General features: G+C 34.3%; 1 protein-coding gene across 7 annotated transcripts in view; it reads left to right on the top strand.

Moving 5' to 3' along the window:
• Positions 1-20998, top strand: part of AKT3 (AKT serine/threonine kinase 3) — a 379537-nt gene that overhangs the window by 129095 nt on the left and 229444 nt on the right. For 6 of the 7 annotated variants that reach the window (XM_067030723.1, XM_059079103.2, XM_059079118.2 and 3 more), the window contains one exon: positions 15937-16062. The exons of the other annotated variant lie outside the window; for it this stretch is intronic. Coding sequence is in view for 4 of the 6 variants with exons in the window: in XM_059079103.2 (XP_058935086.1) it covers positions 15937-16062 (126 nt within the window). In the remaining 2 variants the exon portion in view is untranslated. The remainder of the gene's footprint in view (positions 1-15936; positions 16063-20998) is intronic. 7 annotated transcript variants of the gene reach the window in all.

Below are 20998 nucleotides of genomic sequence, written 5' to 3'. Positions count from 1 at the left end.
ATGCTTTCCTAAAACATTTAGGGTTTTGTTGCCTAATTATTAAACAAAAAACCTTAAGTGTGGTTGAAAGGCAAACATATTGACAGAGCTTTGTGTCCAGAGTAATGTCTTTCTGAAAGGACTAAAGGGAGATTATCTGTTATTTCTACTCTTCATAAAGAAATAGAGGTCAGGTCTATTTAGAAAAACTTTCTTACTGTTGATTTTTCCACAAATGACTCTAATCCGTATTTGTTGAAAAGGCACAGAGAACCATCAGCTACATTGGACCTTTCCTTTGCCTCGTATATTTAGTTTTTTCTTTTATTTGGAAGGCCACACATATGTCCATATTTTTGTATGTAGAATTATGTACATATGTTTATAGTTTTGTAGTCAGTCCTGATATCCCTCTGCTAAGCTTGGGAGGAAGCACCATGCCATTTTTCAGGTAGAGGTGTTAAACTGAGAAGAGGTGGTTTGACAACAGCCAGGATGTTAGTGAGAGGCTGAGCAAAAGCAAGCTTGTTATAAAAGCAGGCTTGCAGTTCTGTGCTTGGTTCATCATATCATGTTATTTCAGAACCACTTGTAAAATCTTAGTGCAGGCAAATATACTTACTAAGGTGATTGAAATATTCAAGGCAGAGTGTCTTTGAAGTTACATCCACCAGCTTTAAATGTCAATTAACTTAGACAAGCGACTTTATGAGAGTCCCTTTTATCTGTTTAAGTGTTTTCTTCATGTGTTGGAAGAAGGAAACAATCACAGGTATTCAAGGATCTTGTAAGAACTAAATGAGATAATAGTATATTTGGAATGCCTGGAACATGTGCAATAGTAGCTGTTACTAACATTTTATTTTTGTTGGGTATGATGTGTAAGTCGAAAGGCCTGTAACTATTGTAATTGGAGTGCTTATATAATGCTCTGTTGCAAAGTGAGCATACAAAGTTCTAGAGGCCATCTAAGATATATAAGGTGGTTTTCTTAGAACCTTATATTTATTTAGTGATTTATATAATTTTTCATAAATCTGAAGGGAAATCAGTTATTTCAAGAGAATATCAAGAAAATTGTTGAATGTAACCTTTTTCTGGGGGTGGGATCAGTGGTTATTCAGTAATGATTTTATATTGTATCCTGTAAAATCATTTTTCTACTTAAAAAATTTAGCACGGGATTGCTGAAAATTGTATTCATTCCCTTAATTCAATATTAATCTCATTATTTTGGAGCCATATTTTTCTCTACTATGGCCAATACTTAAGCTGTATTTGGGTTATAATTATCTTTAAAATAAGGTGTTGGAACACATTACCATTAATAAATGTAATAATTGTAGTGAGCAAATAACACTAAAAAGAATGTTTTATCTCCTCCAGGCATTTTAAAGCATTATTTGATTGTTCCAACACTTTATTTTGCAGACAAAGAAACTGATCAAGCTCATATAGTGGTGAAAGTCCTGGGATAAGCAGAAGTGTTTTTTTAGAGGAATGAAGAGGAAATGGCTTTGATTGACCTGAGGGAATCAATATATTCAGTATAGGATGGCTATTTCCCACTCAGATGTTGGTGGTTCTTTAAGGTTTTTCTTTTAAAATTGTTTCTGTCAGGCATTCTCTCTTTACTAAATATTACTCAATTTTGGATGAAGGTCAAGGGATGTTGCACCTGGGAAAGCTGCCTGATCCAGTTTCTAAGAGTGGTTAATAGGACTGGGTATAGTCACTAAAGACTTCTGTTTTAGTTTTGAAGAATAAATTGGTTATATTAAAAAAAATAAACTTCAGTTTGAGCAATGCTAGCTTCATACTAGTATATTTTAATGTTTAATAGCACATGGGTAGTGGATGCCAGTATTCAGATACAGATGGTTAAGTGTTGTACTCTAATATTTTTTTAAAAATTGTATGTTTACCAAAAACAACTTATAATACCAAAGAAGTGGAAATATCCCATAGCCTATGAAACGTATCACAGATTAGGATGAAACTGTTTCACAGTGAGGACATTTCACATATGAGTGAAACTGTACTCGGTGATTTTCAGGATAATTCAAAAAAACTTTAGGAATTTCAAGCTTTAATATTATATAGATGTTGAATTGTGCCTCAGAAAAATACTGCATGAATAGTAATTTTTTACAATATTGGCCAGTATGTTGAAAGAATAGTTCACTCACTGTCTGACATTCTTTAAGGCATCTTGCTAAATGTTTTGGCTTAAAATTTTTAATGTGTTTAGTTTCAAGAAAATCTGATTAAAGATGTTGGTAAACTTGATAACACTTTTTAGAACAGAAGATGATTAAGATACAAAGGCAGAAAGGCATAAACCGTGAAGTTCATGTGTTTTTTTGGCTAGGCGAGTCACTTATTTGCTTTTAGACTGGAACACAGCATCAAAGTTCATAATTTTATTCTTTTAAGTGAAAGCACATAGAACAGCAGCTGTTGTTTCCTGGCATCTTTCTGAAGAGATATTTAAACTTAAGTGTATATATTTGTTATAGAAAAGAATTTTATGAAATGACCTTCTTTTCTGTCTTTGCATTTGCATTATTTTCAACTGACTCTTTTAAGATAGCTCGTTGTACTTTCTGTTTTAGTAAAATAGGACTTGGAATTTAGTTAAAAATTTTTTTTGACCTTAGAAGACTCCGTGGTACAGTATAATTTAAAAAGAATAAAACTTTAATTCCAGTAGTACATATTTTTAAAATCTAGTTTACCCAAAGTTATGCCAGGTAATGGCATAGTTCCTAAGTGGAGAAACATACCCTAAGTTGTAGAAGCAAGGACTTTTCTTAAAAGTAAATACAAATTCTAAATAAAAGCATCTTTCTACTAAGTGAAAACCGTATGTCAGGAGATCTTACTGTCCAAAAGAAAATTTTATTTACCTGCTTCTGATAATTTTTATCTCCTTTCAACCATTCATTCACTATAAGACAGCTCTTCGTTTTTGAGGCTGGGTTTATTTGGGGGGTGGCCGGGGGAGGGATGGTGGTGATGTGCAGTTTGGACTTGGAAAGTCACTAATTAACTTACACCTAGAACTCTGACATGAAGCTTAGCACTTTTCACATTCTTAAATTAGAAGTCTGTCAGGCCACTGGTCTATACAGGGTGAGTTATCCAGTATTTTGTACATCCTAAAAAAATCTTTGACAAGTGAATACCAGAAAATGTTTTTCCTACTTGTTTTTCCTACTTTGTGTGAAATCGGTGCTTTCTGAGGAAAAGGAATAAAACACCCAATGTACATTGCATTAGATTCTAGAAAGTAAATTGATAATCCTTACGCTATGTAACGATTTTTATAATTTCAGAATCAGCATGAAAATTAAGTGGGTGCTTTGACCCTTCACTGCCAGTTTGTCATTCATATTATACTTTATTAATAAATGAGTGGTTCATAACAAATGAGCCTATTGGCTGTTAGCTGCTTATAAGAAGAAACTGGAACCCCTATTTAGTTTGGGGCTGAATGTTAATCTCTGTGAAGTACTTTATCTTTACTGAAAGATTTGTATGTTCTCATGTCCTGCAATTTTTAAAGGCAAATATATTCTACGGAGAACATTATAATAGAAACTTAATATTTAAATAGCACAGAATCATTTATATAATTTTGCATTTTATTATATTTTTAATAACTTTCATGATATTGAGTCTTCAAGCCATTTTCCTTCATGATGCCTTGGTTTTAAGAAAAATCTTTCCTCTCAAACTTACTGGAAACATTTGAAAACGAGTGTTATTTGCTTGTAGAAGTATGGATAATGACAAGAAAAGAAATCAGTGAGCAAATATACAGGTTGTTTTATTAAAATTTATTTTTATTAGAATGGTAGGTAAAGACTGTTTTCTGTAATTTCTGTCTATGTGTTAGGTAATACTGCCCTCAGAGGGCCAAGGTAAGTAAATTCATTTTTAACATTGAGAAGCAGCTTTTCTGCTGTTTATCTGATCTTTAAACTTGCTCTGGGGAGGAAAAATGGACTTCTTTGAATTGAATAGCGTTTGATTTATGGTTGCATCTCTTTGATTTGTTCTGTTCTTTAAATGTGTTAGCTGTATCTGTGTACCTCACTTTGATGACAGCCTCTAAGCATGTTCAGTTCTTTTCTAAGAAAATTATAACAGACGACTGGCCACATATTGCCAAATTAGATTGGTTTACAAAGAGGATAAGAAAATTAGCTAGAAAAGTTACGATGATTTTACTGGGTGTGTGGGTGTGTTTTACTTTTTGTCTCTTTGATAGCAAATATTCTGGTATTCAAAATTATTTGAACCATGCTTTTGAATGTATGGCAGCATTCATTGAAATGGAAGCATTATATTCCCTTCAGTTTTATAAACTTAAGCATAATCACATCTTCCAAATAGAATAAATCCAGAATAATGTACTTCACTGGATACGTAATTGTTATATGTAAATATACTAAAAGTTGAAATACACTATTATTCCATTTGTAAAAGCCTAACATTAATGTGTGGTTTAACACGTCTCTGAATTCAGAGTATTTAAGTTTAAATGATAATTAACTTGTGTAATAAAGAAGTAAAGTGGGAAAGGCCTGATGTGAAAATGAGTTGCATGCTTTTGCTTTTTGCCTTTTGTATGTAGTAACTTTCTAATGAGATAATTTGAAACAAACATTGAGATGTTTAGTAGTAAATCCAATGGAGTGCTTGCTTTTTTTTTTCCCCTGGAGTTACTTGATACTGAATTAAGAAGGGCTATTTCTGTGACAGCATTACCAGTTTTTAGTGAAAGACTTCAATTGGTCTAGCATAAATGACATGTAATTCATTATTATCAGTAATAATGGGGGATAAAAATAGGATATAAGCAAAGTGAATAACAAAAATTGAAGCTTTATCCACTAAAAAACAGCACGTACTTTGCTTAACTAATGTGGAACAGTGATAGTCTGTATAAGTGAAATTAGCAAATTACATTTGAAATTTTTTTGGTTTTTGTTGTTGGTTTTTTGTCTGTTTGTTTTGTTTTTGGGGGGGGCGGTTGGTAGCCTGTACAGGGAACAAACCCTACATTTGAATTTTTTTAAAATTATGTAAGTTTCAGGTGTATAGCATTATAATTCAATATCTGTATATACTACAGAGTGATCACCATCATAACCATACGGTTGAACCCCTCTACCTGTTTTGCCCATGCCCCAAGCCCCCTTCCCCTCTGACAACTGCCAGTCTGCTCTCTGTATCTACGAGTTTGTTTATGTTTGTTAATTTGTTTTTTGATATTCGACATATGAGTGAAACCATATGGTATTTGTCTTTCTCTGCCTGACTTTAGCCTAATACCTTCAAGGTCTATCCATGTTGCTAATGGCAGGATTTCATTCTTTATTTATGGCTGAGTAGTATTCCATTATATAGATTGTGGTATAAATTGTGTATATATACACCACATCTTCTTTATCCATTCATCCATTGATGGATACTTAGGTTGTTTCCATATCTCGGCTATTGTAAATAATGTTGCTGAACATAGGGGTACAGATATCTTTGTGAATTAGTGTTTTCATGTTCTTTGGATAAAGCTACCCCAGAAGTGGGGTAGCTGGGTCATATAGTAGTTCTATTCGTAATTTTTGGAGGAAACTCTATACTGTTTTCCATAGTGGCTGCACCAGTTTACAATCCCACCAGCAGCATCCGGGGTTCCCTTTTCTCCACACCTTCTCCAGCATTTGTTATTTCTTGTAACAAATCACGTTTTATTTTATTAATTTATTTATTTTTACATTTTATTTTAAATACTCGATTTACTTTTATGCAGTTTAATACGTTGTACATATTAGGCACTCACTAAGTCTTTCTTTGATTAACTGCACTTTTAAGAGGTTTTATTTATTTAACAAATGCTTGTATAATACTTACTATGAACCAGATGTTCTATGTGCTTTACAAGTACTAATTTATTTATTCTTCACTGCTGTTGTCCCTACTTTCCAAAAGAGGAAGCTGAGGCACAGAGAGATTAAACAGCATGCCCAAAGGCACACAGCTAGTGAGTGGCATTTGAACTTTGGACTTCACATAATGTGTGCTCTGATTTTTATTCAGATCTCAACTTTGTCCTTTACTTGTTACCAGTGTCTCAGAGCCTCAGCATCACTGCCTGTGTAACATGAGGACATCCTAGCACCAGTCTCTCCATGCCTATGTGAAGAGGTCTCTTGTGCATAATTCCTGAGCACAGTGCTTGGCTCAGTACATTCAAGTTCCCTTGCCTGCCTTGCTTTTACCACTTACATACTGTGATACAAGTCTCAGTAAGTATATCACCTAGGGAAAACAAAGAAGGGAAGAGAGAAGTTACGGAAAGCCACGGATTCACCCTCAGAATAATAGAGTTTGTGATCTGATGCAGTGTAATTTTTGGGTCCCATGCTATTGGAAAGCTATTATAGGAGACACTCCATTGGTGAGAGCCCAAGATAAAACCTGATTCTACTTTGTTGAGTTTTGTTCCATAAGGCAGTGATTTTAATATAGGAGTGGGAAGGTTGAATCACCTGAGGGTTTTTTCAGATGTCACGGGCCTCCTCCTGATGAACAAGCACTACAACTTTCTCTGCCAACTCCCTGTCCCTGCCATAGTGAGACACTATTATTGTATGTATTGTTGTATATTTTACCCATCAGGTGTTACAACAGAAAAATGGATTGAGCTTTGCAGGGTTGTGTTATAGTGGGATTTCTATTTGAAAGAGCTTTTCTGACATGAGTGTAGTCCGTGTTCTGCATAGTGGTAGGTTTATTCATCCATTCAGTTGCAAGAAAATGCCAGTCTTCTCTGTGGTAGGTGCTGGTGGTACACGTAAGTAGGTTTGCAAATGGACTCAGCCCTTCCATGTTTGATACTCATTAAGACTGTAAGATATTACAGTGTAAGATATATTACAGTGTAAGATATTACATTGATTTTAATATTTAGAGAATATGATGTGAAATGCAAAATATTTACAGTAAGGAAGTTGTAAAAAATTTCTATTAAAGTCTTTTTAAATTGGTCCATTTCTTTGAAATAGTTTAAAATTCTGTTGGCCCTAGCTACTCTGTTAAAATACCGCAGGAATGACTGTATGCTTAATTCAGTGTGTGGAGTTGGAGACTTTTTCCTTATAATGCAGGAAGCAGATTAAAAAGAAGCTTTGCTTTTGCAATCTACAAGGGCGTAAATGTAAGCAAAATAATAATTTAGTTCACATTTAACCCAGCAGGAAGCTGAGTACAGATTGAGTAATTCTCCACAATATATCTACCGCTAAGTAAACTAATCTCACGGTTTATTCTTCATTAAATTGCCAAGATGCTGTTTTTCTGTTAGCTAGTTTGTATGTGTACTTTGTTCTCTCTCTCTCTCCATTTTCCTTGCTTTTCTCTCACATTAAAACTTTATACTATAACTATTAAGATATTCTTATGTTTAAAAGAATAATTATTAAGATATTCTTATGTTTGAAAGAATAATTAATATCACATTTTTGGCTTACAGTGTAATGTTTCCTAAAAACAAAGGGAACCAGGATTTGATTAACTAATTTACAGAATACCATGAAACAAGTACCAGGATGTTTAAAGGTAGATGATAATTGTGCAATTTTCTGGATAACAAAAGAAAATTATAAAGTAGACTAAGTACTGGCAGACCCGGCATTCTGAGATCTTAGAGAAGCTGGCATTCCAGCATCTTGTGGTATTCAGTGCATAGGTACTTTTCTCATGATTGCTTCAAGCTTCAAAGCAAAACATGGATCCCAGGCTTCTTTAGGAAGTAGATATGAAAACTATATTTAATATAAAAATGACAAGTTCATGCATTATGCAGTGGAAGCAAAATTTCTTGACTATAATATACTTTTCAAAATAATCATGAAAGAGCATATGTGGTAAAGCAGAGGAATGTGGGTACATCTGGAAAGCATTTAAGGCATCTTGGAAGCATGATGCGAAATCACCAAAATTGTAAACACCTTCCATCTGGCCAGTTGCAGTGGTAACATTGACTAGTACAAGAGCAGACAAAACTCTCAGTGACCTTATGTGATAGTCATACAACCTGGGTGAAATCATCATAACGATCTGAATGTTTTGCAATATGACCTCATGAATCAATACTATACAGAAAATCATGAGAGGAAAAGACAGGCCTGGGCAGTGTCTTGATATGTGAAAGGCAAAAGTGTGTTATATATTATGCTGGATGGAAGGAGTATCGTAAACTATATAACCGTGCTTCTCTGCTTGCATTGTCATGAGGCTTCAAAGAGGAAGGGGTGCAGGGCCTCATCTTGAATTAACACAGCAGCAAACCTGGATTAACACAGTTCATTTGTGAAACGTTGAAGGACCATATGCTGGTACTGCTCCCAGTCTCTTCCCCCACAGAAATGCATCAAACAGCAAATATTATTGAACACCTTTTTCACAGGGCGGGCATAGGAGATATTGCCATCCCTCAGTATGACCTCCTGGAGCATTAGAAATGATTAAAGAAGTGGAAGAAGTTTTCGTTTTGACTTTTACTTGCTCAGTCATCTGCTTTTCTCTAGCTGTATTTTCACTGCTGCCTACTATACTTAAAGCTCCATGAGTGCAGGTACTATGCCTGTATCAGTCATTGCTGCATTCCCAGTGCTTTTTTTAGTGCCTTTTTTTAGTGAGTATTTTGACACTCACTAAATATTTTTAAATGAGTGACTCTATTAGAAGCCCATTTCCCCCAACTTTAAATAAAAATGTTTAAAGAACCTTACTCTTTGATCTGTGATGCTCATTGAGCAGTATCTTAAAATGACTGAGCTGGGCAAGAGTCATTAATGCTTTTGGCATGTTTTGCAGACATCACCTAATTTTCAGACTGTCAACACACATCCAGAGCTGGTTAATGGCTGTTTGTTGAAGAGATTGCATAGAAGACACCATAGAATTTAACAATTTAAATTTGCCCAAGGGCAAAGAAAGAACATCCTTGAAAAGGACTTAATGAAAGGGGAATGATAACCTAAAAATTTAGGTTTGCAGGAGTTGGAAAAGAGTCAACATATATTTAGTAAGCACCTACAATGTTCAAAAGCACTTTCATTTATTAAAATTTCAGATTGTCCCTATGCAGTTGAAAAATTGTTATTATGCTAGCTCATTGCAATGTAGATAATATAAAAAAATTCTTTAAGATTATTTTCAAGACATCTATAAAACAGTATATGATAATATCAGTGAATAGAATAGAAACTCATTTCTTCTATTCCCTCAGAGATAGAAATAGGGCTTTTACTTAGAACTAATTGGAATATGATACTTGGATCTGCTGTATAAAAATGTAACAGGCAATTTCAAGAATTGCAAATATTTTATTATGTTTATCATTATACATTTCTTCAGTAACTATATTTAGTTATAAGATATTTACAATATAGCACACTATTATGAATTATATATTCAGTATTCATTTATTTATAGTGCTAATATTTATTTATGAAAATCCACTAGTGGAAAAAAGATTCTGCTATGTTTTCTTTGAGGAAGTTCACATGTGTAAATTTGGTTGGCATCTGTCAACAAGCAGCAGAATATTTACAGTATTGTAAACCATAAAATTAAATAGATTTTATACTGAAATTAACATTAAGGCTCTTTTTGTCTTGGGTAAAAATTGACCCATGAAGACTTTTACTTAAGACTAATGGTTTCTTAAAGTCATATAAATTTATTTTTATTGAAAGCTGTCATTTTTTGATTTAAAGCACTTCTTTGGAAAGTCTTAAAATACTTGTATTTTCATGGTATTGTACCCTGTGTATGTCATTTAATAAAAATAATTCAGAGAGATCTAAGGCTTGTGCTTTTTTCTTTGGAAGACTAGTTACCTCTGTGATATCCTACCCCTATCGTTAAAAAAAAAAAAAAGAGTAAAAGGTATCAAATCAGTGTTGCATTTTGGTATTGGATAACCTGTTTTATTTCTTTAGCTAGGCTTTGTTTGATATACCTGAAACTAGTTAAAAAGACTTTTTTTCTGCTGATGGAGTAAACTTATTACTGATTGCTGCCTATTGCCTCATTTATGTAAATACTCCTGAATAAGTGCTGTTTTGAGTAGTAGAATGTTTAATGTGAGATGAATTGTAAATATTACCATACATGATAATGGCTTCATTTAATAATAATAATCTAACACTTGTTATATGCCAGGTAATGTTCTAAGTCCTTTTTATGTCCTTTCAAACCCTTCAAGTAGGTACTGTTATGATTCTCATTTTTCAGGTGAGGAAACTAAGGTGTAGAGAGGTTAATTTCCTGCAGCTGATAAATGGAAGAGTCAGAATTCAAACTCAAGCTATTATCCCTCAGAGATGACAAAGACAAATAATATTACATCTTAAAAACTTGGATTGTGTCACTTCCCTGGCGGTCCAGTGGTTAAGACTCTGCACTTCCAATGCAGGGGACACGGGTTCGATCCCTGGTCGAGGAACTAAGATCCCACGTGCCGTGTGGTGCAGCCAAGAAAAAAGCTTGGACTGTGATTAAACAAGAAAATGCAATATAAAAAACTCAATATTTTCAGGAAAGCTAAGTTTCAGCTTTATGACGAGTCAAAACAATAATGCCTCTTTCCTGACATGCATGTGAGAATGCCTTTAGCCTCTTCCTTAGTGAGTGATTAGCTTTTGAAGCCTCTGTTATAGCAAGTATGGGTGGCCATTGGTAATTTTAAAAGCTATATCACCTGTATCTATAACAGTAACCATTATTTCAGTTTGCTTTAAGAAATTACAAGAAGTAAATTATTAAGTAAGGTAAGAATGCTGGCAAAAGCCCAGAATCTGAAGTCCTCATAGGTAAGTAAAACTGTGAACTCCAGTAAACAGCTTCTTCCAACCCCACATTTCATAAATAGGATTCTCTGCTATTTATAGAAGTGATGTGGATTTTTCCCTCTGTATGCATAAGGTATTAACTATGAGTCTCTATACCACTCATGCCAAGAACTTAATCAGTATGGTTTTGTTTGTTTGTTTGTTTGGTTTCTGTAAACAAGCTTTTGGTTATAGTGTTGAGATGCTGCATTAGTTTTCTAGGGCTGCTGTAACAAATTACGGAAAATTGGGTGGCTTAAAACAACAGACATTTATTCTCTCACAGTTCTGGAGGCCAGAAGTTAGAATCAAGGTATCAGCAGGTGTAAGCAGCAGGTGTAAGTTAGAATCCTGGTGTAAGGCTCCCCGTGGAGACTTCAGAGGAGAATCCTTGCCTCTTAAAGCTTCTGGTGTCTTCAGATAGTCCTTTGCTTGTGGTGCATCATTCCAATATCTGTCTCCATGGTCACATTGCCTCTTCCTTTTCTCTATGTGTCAAATCTTCTTCTGCTTCACTTTTTTTTTTTTTTTTTTCTTCCGGTACGCAGGCCTCTCACTGTTGTGGCCTCTCCCGTTGCGGAGCACAGGGTCCGGACGCGCAGGCCCAGCGGCCATGGTTCATGGGCCCAGCCGCTCCGCGGCATGTGGGATCCTCCCGGACCGGGGCACGAACCCATGTCCCCTGCATCGACAGGCGGACTCTCAATCACTGTGCCACCAGGGAAGCCCTTCTGCTTCACTTTTATAGATATTTGTAATTGGATTTAGGGCTCACCCAGATAATCCAGGATAAGCTTCTCTTTTGAGAAGCTCCTCTTCTCAAAATCCTTTTGCCATGTAAGGTGTTATTCCCAGTTTCCAGGGATTAGGGTGTATACATACGTTTTGGGTTCACCATTCAGTCTACTACAGAAGCCAAAATATCAGAAACTTTGTTAGAAATTATGTGTTGTGATGTTCGTAATAGCATACTTCAAAATATATAAAGCCTCCAGCCAAGGAGTATGAAAGAATTGGAAGCACGCATTAAGGTAGATAGAAAGTTGTGATGGAAATCTTGGCCAGGTTTAACTGTGGTGCTTGCTGACAGTGCATACAAATTTTGGATGTATATTGATGGGTATCCATAGAACAGTCTCTTCAGAGGACTTGGTACCCCATAAATGCTGCTGCTTTATTTAACAAGACTTTCTCCCCATTATAACCAGGCTGTCTCTTAAATTAGTTGAAATCCATGGGCTATAAATATAAAAATATGATGCAACTTGGTTTTAATGCAGCAGGTGTAAATGCTATGCTTAAAAAATAAAATGTGGTTGACTTTTAGCAGTCTGTCTAAAAGGATTTGTGGCAGAGGGGGTAACTTTATTCTAGGCACTTAGCCCCTGTAAAAGCCAGAACTTTTGGCCATATTTTTAGATTAGCCTGAGAAGATGTGCCTTATTTGAACTCTCACTGCCTCAGCTGAGTGAATTAAGAAAGTGTTCCATGACCAGCTGGACAAGATCCGGTTTTCTTGGGAACCCCAAGACTGCAGGAACAATTCTACTTTGCCTTCAGTTTACACCATGTCTTGCCAAGGTGTTGTGAAAAGCTATAACTTTTAAAATTCTTTTAAGCTAGGAATATCCTTCTTCTGTACTGGGTCTGGAAGGTGGCAATAAGCTCACTTTTTTCTTTTATTAATACCTTATGAGTTTGTGTCCTCATAAGGCCCATTTCTTTGAGCCTTGGTTCCACTTTTGGAACTAGAAAATGAATAATTAGGCCAACACATCATGCTATTATATGAGCTTTAGTTAAGAATGTTTATAGGAACCTATAAAAAAGGATCCACTTTCAGGAATACTCAGAACCCTTCAGCAAATTTTAGGGGCACCTGAAATCTTGTGTAATACTGGAATATAAGCTTTATGAGTTAGAGACCATTTTTGGGGGGGGATCTGCAACTGTGTTCCTAGCACCTAGAATAAATTAGTAAATACATGAATGCACTCCAAGCACTTTCTCAGAAAGTCCATTCATATTATAGATGAAAAATGACAAGAAAATAAAAATTACCTTCAGGAGTCTTCATTGAAAGTTTGAAATCCACTGTTAGCTTAGTGTGACAGTACAGTTGTTGATTAACTGAATCAATTCAAAATTAGTAATAAAATTTTGTGAGAAATACTTATTTTTATCTAATAAAGAAGGGAAATGTTGACTTTCCAGCTTTTCTTCTGGGTAAATGACTATCTCACAGTCTGGGTATAATGTATTACCTGTCAGGGATGCATAATAAATTTATTTTTAAGAACTTTTTGGTAACCAGAAGTCCTGCTATAAACCACATAAAATACTTTAAATTTCTTAAGATTTGTTTAATAAAAAGATAAAATTTTGTGGTGTTTTGTGTCTTTCATCTGCACATGTAAATACTTAGTGGCTGACAGGAAATTATTTGTAGAAATGAAAACTTTTATTTCTTTTAATTATACACTTTAAAATAAGTGTACTTAGTACTCTTAAAAATAAGAAGAAATGATGTATAAGAAGAAATGGTGTTATCTGATTTTTTCTTCTTTAAAATTTTCAAAATGAATTTGTTTCATTTTATCTTTGGTATAATTATTAAACCATTATTATTTAGCTTATCAGACTTATAGCACTTTGTACCTGTATAAATTTGTTATTGTTTTAAAATAGCATTTGAACTCTAAATATTATATTACTAATTAGAGAACATTTTATATTTTAAATTTTATATAGGAATACTTACATATGAATGGAAAAATAAAACAATAAGTACAATCAAGAAAGGAACTGTTTCATTTTTTAATGGGGACTGTGGGTTTAGCGTTCTGGTTTTATAAATTTGGCCTGTGTTTATTCACATTAGGCCCATATTTTTAAGGAAATTAAACTGAGGAGGGGTGTCAGGTTTTCCTTTTCTTTCTCTTAAGTTCCTCTTTGTGCTTATATACTTGTGTGTGCTTATATACTTGGAGAACATATCTGCCATCATGAGCTTCACAGCTTCCTACTGCTTACTTTGATTTGTAGTGATAATGAATGTGATCGTATAATGAATTGTGTCAATATTTGGAAGACCAGTATAACTTGGTGGACTAGTGTTTTCTAAACGAACAGTGAGTGATGTTACAAAATCACGCAGAGTGTAAAAGATTCATTCAGTGTGAAATACAGACCAGTGGACTTCACATAGCAGAGTACAGAAAGTTGATTGATAATGGTTTCAAATTCCACATTGCAGTTAACCTTTTAGAAAATGACTGTTTGTCAAATGCTGGTGTAGTATCAAAGAAAGACATCCATAACTATCTGAATACTCTGCCCTTTTCCAGCTACACATCTGTTTGAGCCAGATTTTTTTTTTTCTATATTTCAATCAAAACAACATACCGTAACAGGTTAAAGCAGGTATGAGACTGGCTGTCTTCTGTAAGCCAAAGATTAAAGAGACTTGCAAAGATAGTTCTGCTCTTAACACTAACTTTTTTGTTTTAGAAAATAAAACTATTTTCATAAAAATATTAATGTTGCATGTAATGAGTTTATTGTTACTATTGAAGTAATAAGAATTTAAATTTTCTTTTCAGTTACGAATACAGTAAACATTATAGATGTAATCTACATACACAAAAAATTGTTGGGTGTATTTAAGTATTAAAAGTATTTAAGGGTGTAAAGAGGTCTGAGATAAGAATTTGGAGAATTGCTGATTCAGAGGAATGATTCCACATCTGAAATACATGTTAGGGGTGAGATTATGGAAGAACACACATTTTATACTAAGAAACTGACACTTTACAGTAAACAGTAAGGAGTCAGAATATTTTTGAGCACAAAATGATATAATGAAAGCAGTACATACAGACATTAGAGTTATATGGAGGTGATAGATGTATAAGATGGAAGGAGGGGGATGAGTAGAATGGGAGAGCAGTCACAGTGCATTAGCAGAAGGGCAGATGTAAGGTGTTAGGACAGTTTGGGTTGGCTAAACTAGAGAGACTTGTGAAGGCAGTATTGACCTACCTACTGATAGGATAAGAAGAGGGAACAGTCAAGTATTAGGTTTGAGCTTCGATAACTGGTGTCAAGAGAAACAGATTTGTAGGGAAAGCTGAACTGCTTTCAAATTTTTGTAGTGCTGTGATTAAGCACTTGAGATTGAAAAGCCAGGTGGAAATATCCAGTAGAGAACTGAAAGTTGAGACCAGGGAGCCTTCCAGCTCTTAGAGTATCATGGAACACCTCTGTTGCTTAAAATTTAAAAGAAGTATGAAGTAAGCAAATGGTGATCCGGTTGTTAAAAATTTATATTTTGGTGGCTAGTTGATATCTTATATCAAAATCTGATAAAATATACATTTGACTATTACGTGCTTGGCACTACCATGTGTTCTTAGTTATTACATTTGTGTGTATGAGTGTGTGTATGGTTTTTAAGCTCTATTAACCGATGTTCTTTCATTTCCTTGACTTGTTTACAGCATTTGTACAGTTTTTTTCTCATGCATAACAATAAAATGTTGTTTAAACAAGTTATCAAGATTTAACAATGAAAACAGAATTTTTCCCTTTCTTTTAAAAAAATGACACAATTAGTTGTGGTACATGGAAGAGAAACATCTATTTCCTGTCCCTCTTATGATAAGTGTTTTTTCATAGAAATTCCTTGATACTGTGTGTATGATTTATTTTCCAAGGCTTAAATGGCTGAAAATATGCTCTAACAACCATCTGATATGAAAAACTGAACAAAATGTGTACTCAGTTGAATGATTCTCTGAAGAAATAATGGTGCAAATGAATTATCAAAGTGTGAAATCATTAAAAACAAAACATGTTTGGGTTTTTATTGAATCTTAATTGCAGGCTTATGTATTTTCTTTTGTAAACTAAGTTAAAAGAAAATTGCCTATCTAAATTTTTGGAGGCCAGTGTTGTAGGACATATATTGTACCATAATTTATTTTTCACATAAAAGCTGCTGTTCCTTTTTTCCCCCAGCATTAACATGCATGCTTTCCTCATGTAGGAGAATATATAAAAAACTGGAGGCCAAGATATTTCCTTTTGAAGACAGATGGCTCATTCATAGGATATAAAGAGAAACCCCAAGATGTGGATTTACCTTATCCCCTCAACAACTTTTCAGTAGCAAGTAAGTTAATTATAACTGTTGATTCACCTTGTATTTATTTATTTGTATGGCCTTATGTGTCACATATCATGGGATATATGAAAAGCCTATGAAAAAGTTTAGGTTTGTATTTAATAGCAGAGAAATTTTTAGCTTGGATAGAATTTTAGTTCCTTAGCATAGGGATTATCGATAATATGTGGTCTTATATAATGCAAAATAGTTTAATATTTTTTATAGTTAGAACTTTGTGATAAAAACAATTCCTCAAATACATACCTCAAGCTTTTCTCTATAAAGTGTAAACAAAGACCTTTGACTTGGTTGCTGGACTGAACTTGGTTGTAAGATGTTGCCAGTACTTAGTGCATCTCTAATCAAAGTTTCCTATCATAATTTTAGCTCTTTTGATTGTATAGTAAGAAACAAGTGATTTACATTAGACATTATTTTCTGGGGAGATTTTATGTTTGTAGTAAATTTTTCTTCCCTTACAAATATCTAACAAAAATGTTTGTAATTTAAACTTATTTAGAAATTGTATATTTGCTTGAACATAGCACAAAATAAACTGAAAGATGATGATTATAATTGTTATGATCAGGCTTTCAGATTGTTCAAATTACTGATTAATCAATGAAAGGAGTTTTCTGTGTTGATTTAGGAGTAAAGCATTTTAAAAGTTATGTTAACTTAAAACAAACTTGCATAAGAGATAAAGTTTGTACCATTGGGATAAAATCTTTAACCAGACACGATTCTTAATTTTAATTTTGGTTGTTATCTATTAGCCACGTTTAGAAGAAAATGTGAGGGAAAATTGAAGCAAAAAATAAATTAAAAATATAATAAATAGCAACATCAGAAAACCCAAGGTAATAAAAATCCTCAAATATTATAAAAGTCATTTTATCATTATATAGAGCCCCAGTCTTTTTTACGGATACTTTTCTTTCAATTTTTTTAAACAATAAGGTAAAACAGTAAACCAGAGTTTGAAATCGTACTTAAAAAAAAAAAATTCTCTGTTTATATAAGTGGGTTGTTCCGTAGGGAATTTCATTTTTTAAAAAGTGAGAATACTGTTGTATTTGTGTATTAATTAGGAAAATAATTTTTCTCCACCAAATTTATGGCTTTCTTTCAGTAGGAAATTATTTTTAAAATCCTATTGTCAATTGAAATAATATCTTGTATTTTGTATTGACTTTAAGAATGCATTTTCTTTCTAAAGATCTTTTGTGCAAGCATTTGCTTTAAAGTGATAGAAAGTGGCTTTTAAAACATAAGCAACATACATTATCATATCTGACCTAAAGCCAGTATGGTTTCTTAGTTTCTTCTATTTTACTAGCAAATACTATTATTGGTTTGTCTGAAATAATTTATAAAGTACAGAACTCCTGTATCTGCTGATCGAAATGCAGCATTCTTTGACCTTATGAAATTTCACACCTCAACAAGTTTTAAAGACATACTGTATGTCACAGTCTGCCAACATCTGCTCTGACACTTCCACTGGCGGAGGCTGAAATAAATGCTGCACTCTTGAGGAGAAAACCTATTTAGTGACTGACAGTCAACTTATCCATGAAATCAATATTAGTCGACATCTGTAATCTTTGCTTGTATAATCAAGTAGTTGTGGATAGTTGACTCAAACTAATAAGTGAAGTTATAGACTAGCTCCTTAATTTTTGGAAGGGTGTTAATGTGGATCTTACACTAAATAAACTATTTAAAATGGATTATTTTTAATGCCTGACTTATTGCAAATGTAAGTTTTATAAATAATAATTATCTGAGGAAATAATGTGTAGTGAATAGTTCAAATTTAAGCTCCACCAAAAGCCATGAGTATGACCTTGGGCAGGTCATTCTCTGAGATGCTGTGGTCTTTAGTCCCTTCATCAGCATAGTGAGAACATCTGGATTCAATGAATTTGTAAAGCCCTTTTGTCTCTAACATTCTGTGATTCTGAGGGGAGTTTGAGCAGGCCCTTGAAGAGTGAGTAGGAATTAAGCAAATTAAAATAGAGGTGAAGGATATTCCAGGCAAACATGAGATATTAAGAGATATTCATGAGATATTAAGAGAAGGAACAGTTGGAGCCAGAGAGAGTTACTCCGCTAATAGTTTCCCTTTTGTCCTAGCCCACTTCAGTATATGAAAAAAAGATACTAGTATATGAAAAAAGAAACTAGAAATACAAGGTATTTCGAAGCTAAGTTGGGAAATGTTACATATACACGTGTATTCCATTCATAGCTACAATGAGTCCCCTATTTTTCCTGATAATTAAAAATGGTACTTCAAAAATTAATCTTTGTGGGTGTTAATGAAATTTTACCAAAATAGATTTTTTTATCCATATGAAAACATTAAAGTATGAGAACTAGAAGGGACTTGGAATTGATCTCTCCAATCTTCATGAAGTTTCAAATTCCTTTTCTTCTGATTTAAAATTTCCAAACAGATAAGTCTTTATACTAGTTGTTTCTACTTTCCAGTCCACTGCAGCCTACCTTGCTTTCTTATTCACTTGATTGAAACCACTTTTAGTAAGTTCTCCAGTGACCCCTTAATTGCTAAGACTAGTAGACATTTTTCAGTTCTTTTTTTCCCTGAATTTATATCTGGTATATATTTTATACTTTTGATTACTACTTCCTTTTTGGGATGATCTCTCCCATTGTGTTCTAGGATGCTTTTCTTTCCTGGTTTTCTTCCTTTGCCTATTGCATGCATTTTGATATCTAACTGGATTCTGGCCAAGGAATCTTCTATGTACCCTCTCCCTGGATGGTCACATTCACATTAATGTTTCAGTTACTCCTAGTATGCAGCTTGCTCTCACACTTATGTATCTTCAGGGCAGGCCTCTTTTCTGAGCATTAAGGTACTATATTCAACTGACTGCTAGACATCTCTACCTAGATATTCTTTGGTAGTCAACATATCCTAAGCTGAACTGAAGATAATTTTGTCAACTTTCCCCCCTGTAAGTCTCACTACCCCAGTTCTGTCTTGAGCAGAAACCTGGATCTATTCCATGCCTTTTTTTTTCCTTCAAATCTTCACCCCACTCCCAATTCATTTCTAGTCCTGCTGGTTTTGCTTATTTCTTTAACTTACGTCCTGCTCTTTAATCACCCTAGAATAAGCCCTCATCATCTCTGCTATAGATTCTTAACTATAGATCTCTGCCTGTAGTTTCTACCACTCATATTCTTCCTTCACATGACTGTCAAAGTGATCTTTCTAAAATTAAATCCTAACTATGCTGCTACCCTGTGAAAACCCTGCCCTGGATCTTCATTACCTACTGGATAAAGTCCATATTCCTTCTATATCACACGAAGATCTCCTCAATCTGGCCTCTGCTTTCAACTCTTGCCTCATCTCTCTTCTGCTGTCCAATTATACGTTGGCAGTACTGAACTGTTTATAATTCCCTATATAAACTATGCTGCTTTCCTACTCTGACCCTTTGTTTTTGCTGTTCCCTCTGATTGGAATGTCCTTCTGTCCTCTATTTGCTGGAATAATTTTTCTTTTTCGTCCTTTAAGACAATTCAGATTTAAATCCCTATCCTCATTCCTTGCTAAATTATTCCTCTCTGCTCTTTACAACGCTGTTATCTTTTGTTGTTATCACATTGTTTCTTGGTTATCTTGTTCATGTGTAAGTCTCGTCCACTAATCTGTGAGTTATTTTAGGGGAAAAACCCAAGTGTTATATCTCCTAGTGCCTACATACTAGGGTTTAATAACTGTTTTTGAATGAATGTCTGAAAACATCTAGTCCAGATTTCTCCTTTTTTAGATGAGAAAAAAGAAGGCTTTGAAAATTCAGTGATCTTTCTAAGGTTGCTTTACTAGGTAGTGGTAGTTAAGTATCAAGATTAAAACTCAAATCTCTCTACCATCATTTAGGTGTTATCTCCCGCTCTGCGCTATCACCCCCCCAATTCCCCACCTCCATTCTGTGACATTTTCCCTATCTAGATCTTTGAGATCTGATTTTGGGTCAGATTCCAACTCTTAAATTAAATTCTAAATATCCTTTGGCATGCGGATTGTAAACTCTCCAACACCTATAAAATGTGGATAGCAGTATTTGACCTTTATCCTTTTTTGGGTGGAACAAATATGAACTATATGTGTAGTTGCCTTCTAAATATACTATAGAAATGGAAGTAAAATAATATTTTTTTCAAGAAAATTATATCTCTAATCAGAATTATGGTGAGGTAAGTTGCTAATTATATATTAAGATTTATCTTGGCATAGGAAACATTACACTTTGACTGAAAAATAATATAGGATAAATACAAACATTGTTGCAAAGCTATTTTCAAAGGTACATTGAGCATAATAGCTTGTCTACCCAGTTAGTAGTCATGGTCTGACATTTTGAACAGTTATTAGCCCAACTCAGAAGTGGGAACAATTGCCCAATGGAGAGCTTGAACATTTGCCCAGGTCTTGAGGCTCATCCTACTTTTGATCTAATCCTTCCTCCTCACAGTGGTGGGGAGGGAGAAGTGCCAACCTGTGTCCCCAGGAGCACCTACTAGAATTCTCCCTTATTCCATGTTGCAGAAACTGGCCCACTCTGACAATAGCCTTTTCCTCTCTGAAACCCTTCGTCTATCTTCTTCTATCTCTTTTAAAAAAGAAATTGGTCAGTCTGCACTTTGTAGGCCAGTTTTACAAGTGAAATGACATGTTTACTCACTAATCTGTTTTTCTTCTTCTCTTTGAAAGAAAGTAAGGGAATTATGGGACTTCAATCTACCAAAAACCATTTTTACCTCTGAATAAATATTAGACTCAGATTTTTTTTTGGTGTTGTTGTTGTACACGGGCCTCTCACTGTTGTGGCCTCTCCCATTGTGGAGCACAGGCTCAGCGGCCATGGCTCACGGGCTCAGCGGCCATGGCTCACGGGCC

This window comes from Kogia breviceps, chromosome 1, assembly GCF_026419965.1.
Source record: "Kogia breviceps isolate mKogBre1 chromosome 1, mKogBre1 haplotype 1, whole genome shotgun sequence".
NCBI lineage: Eukaryota > Metazoa > Chordata > Mammalia > Artiodactyla > Physeteridae > Kogia > Kogia breviceps.
This window is presented reverse-complemented; position numbering and strand designations above follow the sequence as displayed.